Source organism: Leptodactylus fuscus, chromosome 8, assembly GCF_031893055.1.
Source record: "Leptodactylus fuscus isolate aLepFus1 chromosome 8, aLepFus1.hap2, whole genome shotgun sequence".
Classification (NCBI taxonomy): Eukaryota; Metazoa; Chordata; class Amphibia; order Anura; family Leptodactylidae; genus Leptodactylus; species Leptodactylus fuscus.
The window spans coordinates 92036822-92052860 of record NC_134272.1 but is presented as its reverse complement, the minus strand read 5'-3'; the positions used below and the strand labels follow the sequence as shown (position 1 = coordinate 92052860).

General features: G+C 44.7%; 1 protein-coding gene across 7 annotated transcripts in view; it reads right to left on the bottom strand.

Annotated features, from left to right (window-relative positions):
• Window positions 1–542: 542 nt before the first annotated feature.
• BIN1 (bridging integrator 1) overlaps window positions 543–16039 on the bottom strand; it is a 64685-nt gene continuing 49188 nt past the window's right edge. For 4 of the 7 annotated variants that reach the window (XM_075284681.1, XM_075284680.1, XM_075284685.1 and 1 more), the window contains 8 exons: window positions 13238–13366; window positions 11104–11205; window positions 10442–10465; window positions 8760–8846; window positions 7318–7395; window positions 6710–6820; window positions 6450–6551; window positions 543–4722 (listed from right to left, as the gene is read on the bottom strand). In XM_075284681.1, the coding sequence (XP_075140782.1) occupies window positions 4615–4722; window positions 6450–6551; window positions 6710–6820; window positions 7318–7395; window positions 8760–8846; window positions 10442–10465; window positions 11104–11205; window positions 13238–13366 (741 nt within the window). In that variant the 3' untranslated portion in view covers window positions 543–4614. The remainder of the gene's footprint in view (window positions 4723–6449; window positions 6552–6709; window positions 6821–7317; window positions 7396–8759; window positions 8847–10441; window positions 10466–11103; window positions 11206–13237; window positions 13367–16039) is intronic. The other 3 variants (XM_075284686.1, XM_075284684.1, XM_075284687.1) reach the window with 2 other exon arrangements.

Sequence of the window (16039 nt, the reverse complement as noted above, 5' to 3'; positions counted from 1 at the left end):
CCGCTGGGGATTTGCCTGTCCCATTGGAGGATGGGCCTTTCCTTCTACTTAACCTTTATGTGGTCATCGGTCATTTAGAGTCACGGACAGTCTCCGAAATAAACGCATCGTACACGGGTCAGGGCGCTACACCCTGGAGTGTGTCATTGTCAATGGGACAAACTGGGGGACTGTTTATAAGGGGTTAATAAATGCTGAGGAATTAAGTCAGTCCCCTCATCTTAGATCTCAGAGCATTGGCGTATTACCTCAGAGCACTGGCTTATTACCTCAGAGCACTGGCTTATTACATCAGAGCCCTGACCAATTATCTCAGAGCCTTGATCTATTACCTCAGAGCCTTGATCTATTACCTCAGAGCCCTGACTTATTACCTCAGAGCACTGGCTTATTATCTCAGAGCCCTGGCTTATTATCTCAGAGCCCTGACTTATTACCTCAGAGCCCTGACCTATTACCTCAGAGGCCTGACTTATTACCTCAGAGCACTGGCTTATTATCTCAGAGCCCTGGCTTATTATCTCAGAGCCCTGACCTATTACCTCAGAGGCCTGGCCTATTACCTCAGAGCCCTGACCTATTACATCAGAGCCCTAGCCTATTACCTCAGAGCCCTGACTTATTACCTCAGAGCCCTGACTTATTACCTCAGAGCCCTGACCTATTACCTCAGAGCCCTTGGCTTATTACCTCAGAGCCCTGACCTATTACCTCAGAGCCCTGGCTTATTATCTCAGAGCCCTGACCTATTACCTCAGAGCACTGGCTTATTATCTCAGAGCCCTGGCTTATTATCTCAGAGCCCTGACCTATTACCTCAGAGGCCTGGCCTATTACCTCAGAGCCCTGACCTATTACATCAGAGCCCTAGCCTATTACCTCAGAGCCCTGACTTATTACCTCAGAGCCCTGACTTATTACCTCAGAGCCCTGACTTATTACCTCAGAGCCCTGACCTATTACCTCAGAGCCCTTGGCTTATTACCTCAGAGCCCTGACCTATTACCTCAGAGCCCTGACCTATTACCTCAGAGGCCTGACTTATTACCTCAGAGCACTGGCTTATTATCTCAGAGCCCTGGCTTATTATCTCAGAGCCCTGACCTATTACCTCAGAGCCCTGACTTATTACCTCAGAGCACTGGCTTATTATCTCAGAGCCCTGGCTTATTATCTCAGAGCCCTGACCTATTACCTCAGAGGCCTGGCCTATTACCTCAGAGCCCTGACCTATTACCTCAGAGCCCTTGGCTTATTACCTCAGAGCCCTGACCTATTACCTCAGAGCCCTGACCTATTACCTCAGAGGCCTGACTTATTACCTCAGAGCACTGGCTTATTATCTCAGAGCCCTGACTTATTACCTCAGAGCCCTGACCTATTACCTCAGAGCCCTTGGCTTATTACCTCAGAGCCCTGACCTATTACCTCAGAGCCCTGACCTATTACCTCAGAGGCCTGACTTATTACCTCAGAGCACTGGCTTATTATCTCAGAGCCCTGGCTTATTATCTCAGAGCCCTGACCTATTACCTCAGAGGCCTGGCCTATTACCTCAGAGCCCTGACCTATTACCTCAGAGCCCTTGGCTTATTACCTCAGAGCCCTGACCTATTACCTCAGAGCCCTGACCTATTACCTCAGAGGCCTGACTTATTACCTCAGAGCACTGGCTTATTATCTCAGAGCCCTGACCTATTACCTCAGAGCCCTGACCTATTACCTCAGAGCCCTTGGCTTATTACCTCAGAGCCCTGACCTATTACCTCAGAGCCCTGACCTATTACCTCAGAGGCCTGACTTATTACCTCAGAGCACTGGCTTATTATCTCAGAGCCCTGACCTATTACCTCAGAGCCCTGACCTATTACATCAGAGCCCTAGCCTATTACCTCAGAGCCCTGACTTATTACCTCAGAGCCCTGACTTATTACCTCAGAGCCCTGACCTATTACCTCAGAGCCCTTGGCTTATTACATCAGAGCCCTGACCTATTACCTCAGAGCCCTGACCTATTACCTCAGAGCCCTGGCCTATTACCTCAGAGTTCAAACTGCTGAGATCTTATCTAAATTGCAACTTTAGGCTGGTCTTACACAACTATAATGATTCTACAGTCTGCATGTCGCTGATCGGCAACCTACACTCCGCAGATGTCCGTGTCCTGCCGCACTCGCCCATACAGTTCTATGGGCGAGTCAGTACAGTGCTGCAATTCACGGGCATTACAGACCTGCTCTATAAATTGCGGACCACAGTTGCGGCCCGGCCACACCACGGATAAAATATCTGGTGGTGTAAGAGGCCGCATTGAGAATAATGTGTCCGCAAATGGTCCGCAATTGTAAACCCTGAATTGCAGACCATTTGCGGACTTACATTACGGTCGTGTAGGACCAGCCTTAGATGTGAAAACGTTACGTTATCTTCTGGCACTGACTCCTTCTCATCAGAACACTGAGATAAACCACAGCCCATTGCCTTATTAACTCAGAGATACTAAGTATGATGCCGATAGCCCAAGTCATCGAGCTAATAGCTCACATTATAGTTTTTATAGGGTTTTCCACTCTCTTTTGTAATGTCAGTTTACAATATATTAAATTTGATGCTCCGGCTCCTCATAGGGGCTAACGCTAGAGGGGCCCAAACTGTATCTACACAAGGAAACCAGTCTCTTAGTAGGGAATCCTAATGACAATTTCGGCTTGTGACCCAGGAGCGTCATTTTCTACTCAGACTACAATTTTTTTAAAAAAAAAATCCTGATTTTTGTGGGCCCTTCTGTTCCTGGGGGCATAGCAAGCACTAGACCACCAGGACCAAAGCGGAATCTTCAAACAGAACCGACCTAGCGACTGCCACATCATTTATTGGGATCCAGCCCACGGAAGCAAATATGAAGCGTTACAATCTCCGGCACTTCCCATAAAACATTTGGACAGCTCATAAGAAAAAAACAACAACAACAAGTGAGTAATAATTCAAAAATAAAAGTCGGTGTGGACGACGACTTCACAAGTGGATATAGTTTAATAACAAACATCACAAAACTCAGTAAAATCATACAAGGCAATGAGCACTCCGGGGGAGAAGTTACTGGACAGATCCTTCATTCTCTAACAAAAAAATTTCTCAAAATTTATTTCTGATTTTTTTAATTTTTGTGGTCGCCGTTAATAGTTTTAGATCATGTGATCCTGGTGAGGACCATCCTGCAGAAGATGACCATTGCTATGGGACCCCAAGTGAGGAGAGACGCCAGAACAATGGAGTTCACAATGTATCCGTCGCAGCAGAACACACAATCTGGGGTCCCGACCATCTCAAGTAGAATTGTGAACCATAATGGCCGGCCCAGCCCGTCTCCTTATAAAGTCATGGATACAGGACTTAACAGATTTTTTTTTTGTTTTTCCCAAAAATTTTGCAACTTTTTTTTTTATAAAAATCCTAAAACTTGCCGTGTGGAATCACAAAGCTTCTGCTATGGAAGGTCTATCAATCCATTAAAGCCTAGCTCCGCTTGTTCGGCGGTGTCCCCTCGTGCCCCCTCTTCGTACATTGCACATAACATTTATTTCTTCAATATGACGGAACGTTTTCCCTCTCTCTTCCATATTTTTCAGTCTACCGTACAGTCAGTCTACCGTACAGCAGAGAAAACTTTCCCGTGACCCCTTCAGTGTTCCTATCTACATGGACTGACTCGGTAGTCACCCAGAGTTGAAGGCAAGTAGTTGCTAGACAACATGAACTAATGCTACATCCATAGATTCTGATATGTAATATTGATACTTTGTGTGTTCTCTGGAATTAGGCTTTAATATATATAGATAGGTATAGAATCCGGATTCTAGAGCGGAGAAGGAGCGAAGTCCCTGCCCAGTATATCAAATATAAAAACAAGACGCCCACGTTCAGGATCACACCCTATAGTGGGGGGCAGAGCTGTCCAAATATTTCATGGGTTTAGTGGAGCAATGTAAGTTGAGCAGACACAGGCAGGGGTCACCACCATTATATCCGTACCCCAGAGACCAGTGCACGTGACCATGGCTATGGGGACACGGACAATGATCTGCAGGTATAAGAAGGTTACAGGATTCTATTTCTTCTCCAAGCTTGATATTAATGGAAGGCACGCAATCCAAAAAAAATGGCTACTCCACAATACCATCCCTGAATGTGACTATGCGCAATGTAGGCAGCCATATTGGAAGAGACAACGGCTAGAAATTCCCTAGTGACCTCACTAGACCGATGGTGGTTGGACGCACAATGGCCGTCTCCACTGTCATAGGCACACACTGTACAATTCACACCCAATTTGGCATTCTCACATAACAACCACAAAGACGGGGAACCCTCCGGAAAGCGATCAAGCTGTAACAGACGAATGATGGACCTACTCTCCTCCAGGTGTGGGAATGGGGCACAAACATACAAGTTATAGCATTCCAGGAACTGTATCTATTGACTATTCTTGCGCCTATTATTGAACTGAACCTTGAAGTTGACACTTGTAGGGTTAATTGTTCATAGGGTAGACGTGGTTTGATAATTTTCACAGAAAATTTGCATTATATCCCCGAGGTAAAGGGCCGCTCTTCCTCACTGGTATTTCTCTGTAAAGTTTTCTGGGAAGACTCCTTTGTGTTGATCAAATTCCTTATTCTGCTGCCAATCGCTCTCCTTAATTCCCATCAGCCAACCTTCATCCTGGAAGAGACGGTGACATGAGAAGCCTCGCGTTACTTTACTACCGTGATCTTCAAGCAGAATCTAAAGGTGCCCGTACACATAGGAACAATCTCTGCCCAAGCGGCCCATTGCAACTAGCTTGTAGGTATTGGGGCCTTCTAACTCCACCTGATAGAGGTTGCTGGTAAAGCAGGATCAGGCATGCTGAATCTTAATATGCCCAATCTTTTTACTCTAAGGGGGAGATAAGTCACTGTCAGAGGTGTCTGGCAATGGCTCGCTACCCCGTGGAAAGTACATGCACTATAAGCTGAGCTGAGGGTTCATGTGTATGAGTTAGTTGGGAGGAATAGCCCAATGGTTCTCAGCCTTCTTACGTGTCCCCCCAATTAATAGTATAGGTAATTACAAGAAACTTTATAATATATCTTATTATAGAAATCTATTTCCTTCTCTGCTTATCAGGATCCTCTACTCCATACTCCTCTCACATACAGAAGTCTATGGAGGAGGCTGGTAATTGATTAATTGACTATGTAGTGGTAGAATGTTATCTTGAAGATCCAGCAGTGTCAGACGAGCTCCCTCGCAGTGTAGCAGAGTAGAGAAGCTGCAGTTATTTGTGTGTCTTTTCCAGCAGCCTCCTTTTCCCCTTCCCCTCTCCATAGACTTCTTGCTATATGTGGCTACATTCACACTATAAGTCATAGGATGACAGCAACGGACATTAATACTGGTAGTATGAACCTGTCCTAACCTGGCCTCCATATCTATAGGTGCTATATAGTGGGGTCTATAGGTGCTATATAGTGGGGTCTATAGGTGCCATATAGTGAAGTCTATAGGTGCCATATAGTGAGGTCTATAGGTGCCATATAGTGAGGACTATATGTGCCATATAGTGAGGTCTATAGGTGCTAGATAGTGAGGACTATAGGTGCCATATAGTGAGGTCTATAGGTGCTAGATAGTGAGGACTATAGGTGCCATATAGTGAGGTCTATAGGTGCTAGATAGTGAGGACTATAGGTGCCATATAGTGAGGTCTATAGGTGCCATATAGTGAGGTCTATAGGTGCCATATAGTGAGGACTATAGGTGCCATATAGTGAGGTCTATAGGTACCATATAGTGAGGTCTATAGGTGCCATATAGTGAGGACTATAGGTGCCATATAGTGAGGACTATAGGTGCCATATAGTGAGGACTATAGGTGCCATATAGTGAGGTCTATAGGTGCTAGATAGTGAGGTCTATAGGTGCCATATAGTGAGGTCTATAGGTGCCATATAGTGAGGTCTATAGGTGCTAGATAGTGAGGACTATAGGTGCCATATAGTGAGGTCTATAGGTGCCATATAGTGAGGTCTATAGGTGCCATATAGTGAGGACTATAGGTGCCATATAGTGAGGACTATAGGTGCCATATAGTGAGGACTATAGGTGCCATATAGTGAGGTCTATAGGTGCTATATAGTGAGGACTATAGGTGCCATATAGTGAGGACTATAGGTGCCATATAGTGAGGTCTATAGGTGCTAGATAGTGAGGACTATAGGTGCCATATAGTGAGGTCTATAGGTGCCATATAGTGAGGTCTATAGGTGCTAGATAGTGAGGACTATAGGTGCCATATAGTGAGGTCTATAGGTGCCATATAGTGAGGTCTATAGGTGCTATATAGTGAGGACTATAGGTGCCATATAGTGAGGTCTATAGGTGCTAGATAGTGATGTCGGCCATACCTGCTCCTCCGGGTTGTCAAACTCAGTTACTAGAACAATATCTCCCGCTTTCAAGTTTAGTTCATCGCTGTCAGTTGCTCCATAGTCATGTTGGGCCCGAACCTGAAGGAAAAACAAACATCAATGAGCCGCAATACAGGAGAAGACACATCCCAATAATGAGCGCAAATGTGGAAAAAAATCTATCAGATCCGTCGCCCAAGTAATAAAACTCCCGAGAAATTTTTGAGAATTTGCATTTCCACCCAACACCATTGTACCTTATAGAGGAATCCTGCCGGCATGTTCGCCTTTGGCGGTGCGCTCTCTACAGTACCATTCACGGTAGCGGGGAAGGTCTCCACCACGACAGCGGGAAGCGAGCTGGACTGCTGCAAAGCAATGATAAGGCCACTGAATAATATGGACATATGGCAGGAGAGCCAAAAATTCACATTGCACAACCTTCCCCTATAGTGTTTTTGTCATTCTGTTCATGATGTGTCACGTCAGAGCTGTCATAGGGACGCTCACCATAAAGTCCCACCAAGTCTCACTATAATATTTCTTTATTAAAACAAAAAAAAAAATTTTTTAATTCTTTTTATTTTCTGGCATGTTCTGTGCAGGGAGGGGGAGGAAACAAACTGTGACATCATGTATTGTCAGTAGTGATGTAATGATGTATCGGTGGTGTTATCTATACAGGGGTTATCTTCTATTGTAATACTGTCTGTGATATAAATGAGGTAACTGCTTCAAGGAAAACCCCTATAGAATTAGCAAGTGTCAGTCCATGATTAGGCTTAGTGGCCAGAGAGAAAATTACAGGATTTATTTCCAGCACCTTGGTGACCTATAGATCCCATGCAGAGCCCCAATGACTTACGTTGGGATCTTTCTCCTCGACCACTTGTTTGACCTCAGCTTCTTTTTTAGGTGTTGTGTCCGGAGCGGGTTCTGGAGGCTGAAATAGCAGAATTGTTAGTCCATAAACCACAGGAATCATCGTCCCCTCCATATGAAGACAAGAGGAGCAGAAATAATGGTAAAGATTCAGTGCAATATGGAGGGGTGCCGCCTACAATCTGGGGGTAACGGGCACACTGTGGGCGCACTCCGATCAGACAGGAATGGATTCAACAATGTAATCTCTAGAAGACGCAGATTATCTTGGCCGAGCTTCAGCGTTAAGAAACTCTTCCATGTAACGTATATAAATTATTCCTTCACACATGACCCCTCCCATAAATATAAGAACTCCGCCCATATGTACATAATACATCTCTGAAGTACAAGAACTCCTCCCACACGTATATAACCCCCTCACACGTCAGGACTTCTATATTACTTAGTATCTTCCCCAAATGCCCAAACTCCTCCTCTAAATATTATAATTCCTACCACAAACATAACTCCTCCTCTAAACTATAACTCCTCCTCTAAACTATAATAACCCCTCCCCTAAATGTCAAAACCCCCCTGAATGTTATAACCCCTCCCCTGAATGCAATGACCCCTGCCCTGAATGCCATAACCCCTGCCCTGAATGCCCTAACCCCTCCCCTGAATGTCCTAACCCCTCCCCTGAATGTCCTAACCCCTCCCTGAATGACATAACCCCTCCCCTGAATGCCCCAACCCCTCCCCTGAATGCCCCAACCCTTCCCCTGAATGCCATAACCCCTCCCCTGAATGCTCTAACTCCTCCCCTGAATGCCCTAACCCTTCCCCTGAATGCCATAACCCCTCCCCTGAATGGCATAACCCCTCCCCTGAATGGCATAACTCTTCCCAAACATAAAACATGGTCGACACCGATAATCATTATATCCCTAGAGACCTATCCAAATACTGGTCAGTTCTGGTGTAAATCCTCCATTCCTTGAGATAATATAAAATGTATCAATATATAGCGATATAATAACGGTTGAATATTCTGCAGGTAACAAAATGACCACCACCAGTCCAGGCCACCATAGTCTATTACTAGGAATGGGGAAAGCTCTGACTACGATGTCTTCATACCGGACTACTAGATACCAGATCACCAGGCCACCAGGCAACCCATTGTGACCATAATATGGTTGATATAATAGACTGGCCCCATAAACCTTCATTGGTCAAGGGTGAAGAAGGTGGCCAAGGATGATATCAGCCACCTATTATATGAGGTCTATGAGCACTCCCGGTGAGTCTATGTGGATATCAATGGTCGGCACAGATGGTTGGTTATGTATTTGGTATCATGGCACAGGTCGTCTGGATAGTCCTGGTGATCAGCTGGACACTACGCCTAAAATACCAGGTAGAATAATAAGGTCTACTTACTTGGTCAAACTCACTAGGCTGGCTGGACCAGTCTACTACAAAAGTGGCATCGCCCTGGTCCGAGCTGCCAGGTGGATTCTGTTCAGGCTGGCAGCCAATAAGATAGAATAAGACAAGGAAGGAGAAGGGCCAGGCAAGGAGATAAGAACAGACAAAACATGCAGTCAGGTCAACAGGAAGATCACGGTGAAGGATCTGCTGGCAATGGACTGGCGACTACTCTCTCTACTGACTGATCAGTCACAGGTTTAATCGATTCTCTCTTTTATTGTCTGGGATATTAATTTATCAGTGGCCAAGACCAAAAACAAGAGTCCCTTTAAGACAGTTTCAAAGGAAAATCAACAGAGCACCAAGGAGATAGTGGTCAAAAACTGGACAAAAGGAGAGTAACTAAAGGGGTTATAGAGGATGTATTTAGCTCCTGGGCTCTGGAGTCCGTCAGGCCCCTGCTGCTCTACTACTATGTGTAAGAGAAATGTTCCAAATACAATGGGATGGTTGGATTGGCCATCATTCTAGCTTTTGTATTGGGGACTAAGCTTCATGGAATGGTCACTGGATCATGGAACTATTACCAAGTGTCCAGTAACATGAAACAATGTAGCAATATGATACAAAGGATGGTGTGTGGTCAATAAAGTGAGGCCCAAAGGTCAAACTGGACCTCCCATTATGGTACCGGGCGGTGTCATCCAGACCCTTCGGCTAATTCACCACTTTGGGAAGTTACTAGACAAAACTGTAAAGAGCAGAGTCCTGAATTACTAGTCTGCCTAGTTATACCCCCACCACCACCCATTGCTGCAAATTTGGGAAAATTGTAGACTTGGAAAACCAATGGGAATTGTAATAATTCTGAAAGATTTGTAGGACTGATATTTACTGGGGATTTCTAGATTTTGCAGTTAATGTTCTTCATTCTTAGAGTTGTTGCAGTAAATTTCGTCTATCTCAGTCGTGCAGGTGTTCGGGCGACAAGACTCTCTCAATCATGTCTGATTGGACACCATCTAAGGTCACCTGACTGGACAGTCGCGCCTGGGACAGAAGCCAAATCCTTAACTCATCCATTTGGCCAAGTGAAAAGTTAATCATACAAGGACCCGGTGAGCGAAAGTCCAGACTCCGACTCCCCCAATTCCTGGGAGCTGTGGTAATAGAGTCGGGGTCACTACACATTCTGCTTAACAGCCAGTGGATCCCTCCGAGAAAAAATACATTTGTTTAATTATTTATTGAGGGAATTTTGTAGACAAATCTTAGATGAAGTCTGCAGGGCCGAGAACCTCAGCACAAAGATCATCAACTTTATCCAGCGGAATTCATCGAGCCTCATTCCTATCATTCCTGGCAAATCTCTTAGCAAAACAGATCGAGGGAGACAATTCAGTGACAAGGTGCAGAAGTAACGGGTAAGGACAGAAGAGTCAGTGTAAGGGGTAGAGAGGTACAGTACTGGTGTGGACACCAGGGATGAAGAGGTCATGAGGATGACCAAACACTGGAAAACAAGGCTCTTCCTCAAACAGATAAGCGCTCTGTGACCTCGGGATGGCGGTTACATTACTGTATGCAGCCCCTATGTGCAGCACTGTGCCCATTGGAGCTCAATAGGAATAGATGAGTTGTGAAGATGTCAGATGTAACGGGGAGCGTTATTGGTTAGTCGGGTCTCTTACCTCCCACAGGTCCCACGGCAGAGGCTGATATGCAGCAAGAATGGAAAGAACAGACAGATATTTATAGGGGCACCAAAGCGGATCTCCGTGACATTTATTGGTCGTCACACATAAGTTGCCCATCTGTTAGACCATTGTCCATCCACCCAGCATCTCTCTATTCATCACACAGGCCATGTCATATATCCAATAACTACCAGTATCTTCTTTATATCATTTCATATACTATGACCTATACTATGACACTCATCTGTCCAAACCCATCCAGATTCACTCATCCAACCTTTCCCTTAATCCTTACATACATCTATCCACTTACTTAGCCATCCAAAAACCCATCATCCATGCACTTACCCATCCATCTACCTATTCATTCAAGTAACCATCCATCAATCCACCCATCCATCCATTTATCCGTGCACCTATCCATCCATTTATCCACACAACTATCCCTCCTTTTATCTATCCGCCTACCCATCCATTGACCCATTCACCTAACCATACACTCACTTATTCTTCCACTTCATCTGCCCATCTACCCGCACATCCCTCAATCCCCCTACACATTTACCTACCCCTTCACCCAGCCATTCATCCATCCACCTATTCACCCTCCCATCTATCCAAGGTTCATAAGCCTTTCTGCAAAAGGCACCACAAACCTGGGAAGAACCTGCAGGGACTGCACTGGAGTCAGGTTTGAGGGGATCAAAGTCCAGATCCAACAAACTGGGCTCTTCTGCCTGGGGCCACACGGCCTCAAACTTTGCAGCACAAAGGAAAAGGTTAGTAAGAAAGTTAGACAAATGTTAATAAGGATATGTAGGAAAAGACCTTGGAGTGCTCGGGTGCTGGAACTATAGACCTAACTATGAAGACAATCCAACCCGTCCAACCCGCAACATGCCACAACGAAAGAACAGAAGAGCATTGGACGTAGGAGCTCAGGGCATGCACGGAGGTCACCAGAGACATTATAGTCCCCTGATACAACGTCTCTGAAGAATATGTTGAGCCTTCGGATTTCATACACAACAGTCAATGAAGAGATTGACCACCGTACGTAGACAATGGTCCATAAGGTCTTCTAGATCGTCCATGGGAAAAATCATTGGGATTTTTAAAGGCAACGCTGAGGAGCAATAGAGTCACCGCCTAGTACATCTACGCCTGGTGATATGGTCTGCTGAAGTGCATCGATAAAGCAGATGTGACGTGAACATAAAGTTAGCTCTACCTGCAAGGGAACGACGACATGTGGACCGTAACATTGCTATGGAAGCTTCTGTAAACCGTTACTTATAGCATAAAAACCACGTGCACAATAAAAAAAAAACACAAGAGCATGCAAACAGCGAACAGCAGACATGCACAGAGACCGGCCCAGCGGACAGTGGCCCCTTGGGACTAACTGGAAAATTTCACTTGTCCAGAACTCCATAGTCCAAAGATGGATGGCAGGAAGCAGGACTGTGGAAATTCTGCATTTATACCCATAGTCACTCTGAAATTTCTATAACTAAAGTCCATCCCAATTATGGGATGGGGGCGCCAATACTTCTTTGGGGCAAATGCCTCATACTTCTGAGACCTCACTAGTTCCCAGTGAAATAATAGACTACAAGTCAATGAGACTGGGGCTACAAGGCAACATTTGCCGCGGCTCCAAAAGATGGCCGTGTCGTCAGGTGACCCCTTCATCAATGTATGTGAATGGAGTTGTATTGTGACCCGGGGGGTTCTACGATTGTGATCTCTAGCTTCAGAAAGATCCCGCAGTGCCCAATCTTATCACAAATAGAAGTTACAGAACCCTCAGGGTCACAATTCACCTACAATAGTAAACCAGTTTCAGGGTGACCTGGCGATCTTTGGTCACGCAATCAGATTCCTCTGAACGCTGCGCCCTGATTGGCTGTTTGTGCACCTGATAAGGTTTGCAGCCATTTTGCTAAATCTCCCCCCAGTGCATTCTAGCCAGTGTCCGCCAGTAATAGCGCAGCAGTCTGCAACCTGTGGCTGGCAGGGCATGCGGAGAGTTGTAGTTTTAGCTGAATTGCAAGTTGCAGGCCAATATTTTAGAGGTGTCACTCCTCACAGAATGCAGAGACCAGACCCCAAACTTTAAAATATTCTGATCGTGTCATGTGATCACTTGTCCCCCCATTGCAGTGACTGATAGTTGCCAGTAACATGTCAGAGAACACGCATCACATGTCACAGTTTCTGCTTTCAGTTTCAATGCAACGGTGAGTAATTTTGCAAAACTTGTTAATCCTGATTTCAAGTGATGTCTTCTACTCTACTCCCGCCTAGAGCTGCATTCAGTATTTTCACAGCATTCGTTAAGGGTCAGATCAGAGTGATAACTACATCTCCCTTAATGCAAGACATCGGAGTGCAACGTATGACTGGAGCTCAGGTGTGTAGATACTGACCAGGGGTAAGAATAATGGTGTCTGCAGCTCTGGATGTAACTATAGTGTAAGGAAACACGTAACAGGAATAATAAATGTTGCTTTGGAGGTGACTGGACTATAGGCCATGATATGACAGAGGAATAGTGAATGCAGCTCCTGATGTGACTAGAGTAGAAGACATAACATTTACTAAATTACTCCGCATTATATGTAGGTGGAAATGATCTGTAACTTGATGTCCATTGAGGACACTAATTCAGGAACATTGGATGTGAACAGTCCCCGATCCCCTCTGGTCCCTTCTCCTTAAGTGACACCTCCTGTGCTTCTCATGCAAGTGTTAGTAAGTGGAGGGGGGTGGGCGGCAGCCGCTGACCTGTGAGGGGGTGGTCACACTTATCTCGGGCACAAAATTGTCATCAAACAGACCGATGATATTCTCCTGCTTGATGTCCTTGGAAGGCGTATGTTTTGGTGGCGGTGGAACCGGAGGGCCTTTCCTCAGCTACATGCAAGTAAAATAATAGCAAAGACAATCCACACAACCCCCCACCCAAAAAAAAAGAAAAAAAAGGGGAAGGGGACAAATATACAAAAATATAATTAGCAAAAAAAAAAAAGACAACACAGAACTTAAGGATCCATCACATGTCAGGTGAAGTCACCGCAGCAATGGATGAACCTTAAAAATATCAATGATTATTATGCACTGACAATACAGACACACAACCAAATAAAGTTACAAGAATTCAAAGCAAAATGGACACCAGGCGGACACAGAACGGGGCTCCGGACACTTTGTATAAGCTGGTTGGGCTCATGTACAATGTAACGTTTAGGATCCTTCTTACTGTTAGAAATTATGTTGCAATTTTTTACAAATGACAAAATGTTACAACTTGTTTCCCTGTAATAAATAAACTTTGCTTTAAGACAGAAACTGTGTAGGTGTTGTCACTGCCCCCCCCCCCCTTTTCTTGGGTCTAACAAATGGGGGAGGGGGACACAAAATAATAAACCTGCACTCCATGTTGAGCTATGACAGGAGAGAAATGGATTTCTCCAAAGCTATCTGATGAGGTTTCTAGCCGGCAGGGAGGATTACGACCCATGAATGTAACTCTATGGATTCCACTTTGTACCTGCAGGTGGCGATGCTGCTCTTTCAAAACAAAATATAGACTTGTCCCTATGGCCACCCATTGGAAGGAGTGTCCTATAGATTAATAGCTGGTTGTCAAAGAAACATTAGGGCATAAATTTGAGACAATGTGGTTGGTTATTACTCACAGATTAATACCTGGTTTGCAAAAAAAAAAAACCTTAGTGTATAATCTATAGGGCGCTCCTTCCAATAGGTGGCGCTAGGAGCAAATTCCTCTTTATTTGTATTCCTTACCCAGAATTCCTAGCAGGACATGTCTGTTCTAATATGTCCCTGCACCAGTCTCTCCCTAATGTGACCCCTTCTGTCCCTTGTCCCTATGGAAAGCTCATGTACAAGTGACTAATTCCACTGCCGTCTCTCTGCCAGTGCTCTCCTATATCATTATGTTGTGACCTCACAGCTCAGGTGTATATAGTGTATACACTGCTTTCTACAGCTTCCTTATTGTACAATCCTCGGGTTATAGCAGTGCTGGCTGCAGAGCAGTATGACAGCGCTCACCCCGGGCAGTGACTTATTACTGCTGATGTGCAATGTCGCAGAATGGAGGATTTCTGAAGAATAAGGAAGCAGAAGAGAAATCAGCAGCGCAAACAATGTGCTCAGCAGATCAGTAACTGCCTCCAGCCCTGTGCCCTTTACAAGCAGCCAAGGCAGGCGGCCCCACTATCCTGCCAGGACACATAGAAGGAATAGGAGGAGAGCGCAGAGGCGAGAAAGCAGAGAGCAAAGCTAGTAAATTATGTCTGTCGTTACATATTACTGGGTCATCTGCATATTAGAGAAAGATAGATAGATAGATAGATAGATAGATAGATAGATAGATAGATAGAAGATAGATAGATAGATAGATAGATAGATAGATAGGAGATAGATTAGGAGATAGATAGATAGATAGATAGATAGATAGATAGATAAATAGATAGGAGATAGATAGATAGATAGATAGATAGATAGATAGATAGATAGGAGATAGATAGATAGGAGATAGATAGATAGATAGATAGATAGATAGATAGGAGATAGATAGATAGATAGATAGATAGATAGGAGATAGATAGATAGATAGATAGATAGGAGATAGATAGATAGATAGATAGATAGATAGATAGATAGATAGATAGATAGATAGAATCTCTAGTTACATTGTATCTACTGTAGTTTCTTGCAGGTGAGCAGAAGACACGTACACACTTTAGTGTACGCCAAGTTACATTCACAAAAAAAAACCTGCATAGAGCCACAGAAGTGATTGTATAGAAGGTGATGGGGTACAGATAATATTCCATTCACTCTGTAGCTATACGAGCGCAGCGCACCATGTGAATGTGATCCACCAGTCACTACAGCCTGGACCACCAGCAAGCTCTGCAGAAGAACAGATCTAAGATGCAGCAGGAAAAGTGGAGACACCAGTCGGTCACCGGTACAGGGTGAAGGAGGTCAGGAGAAGGTGAAGTCAGAGATTGGAGAGTCAGAACTTGATTATTGGAGATAATCAAGTGAAATCCTGAAGGTCTACAACTGGTGACATCACACCATGTAATGCTCCAGATGATGAAGGCAACACGAATGATCCACGGACAAGCCCATGGTGGAAGACAGAAGGTGATGGCATTATGATGGACTGAGGACAGCGACATCTACCCTCATCTTGGAGGTCCATGAGCTGAGACTTCAATGATCCCATCCATGAATGGTGCTTTGTAGACCACCCAAACCTTTAGAGAACAGGTTTTATTCATCGGGGGGATCAATGGGACCCAAACTCATAGACTTCTCCAACGTTCTCATCTGATTTGTCTATAAGACAGGTCTTTAGACAAATGTATGTATAAAACCTTAGCGCTGGCCATGGACATCAAGAGTTAGCCCTTATAAGAAAGGCATTCAAAAGAACCAAGAGATGAATCCTACAACTAGATCAACATATCTGACTGACTTCAGTTGGATCATCATAAGAATAATCACTTGTGTTTCCTCCATTGGTGACTTGGAAGTTTGTCCAAC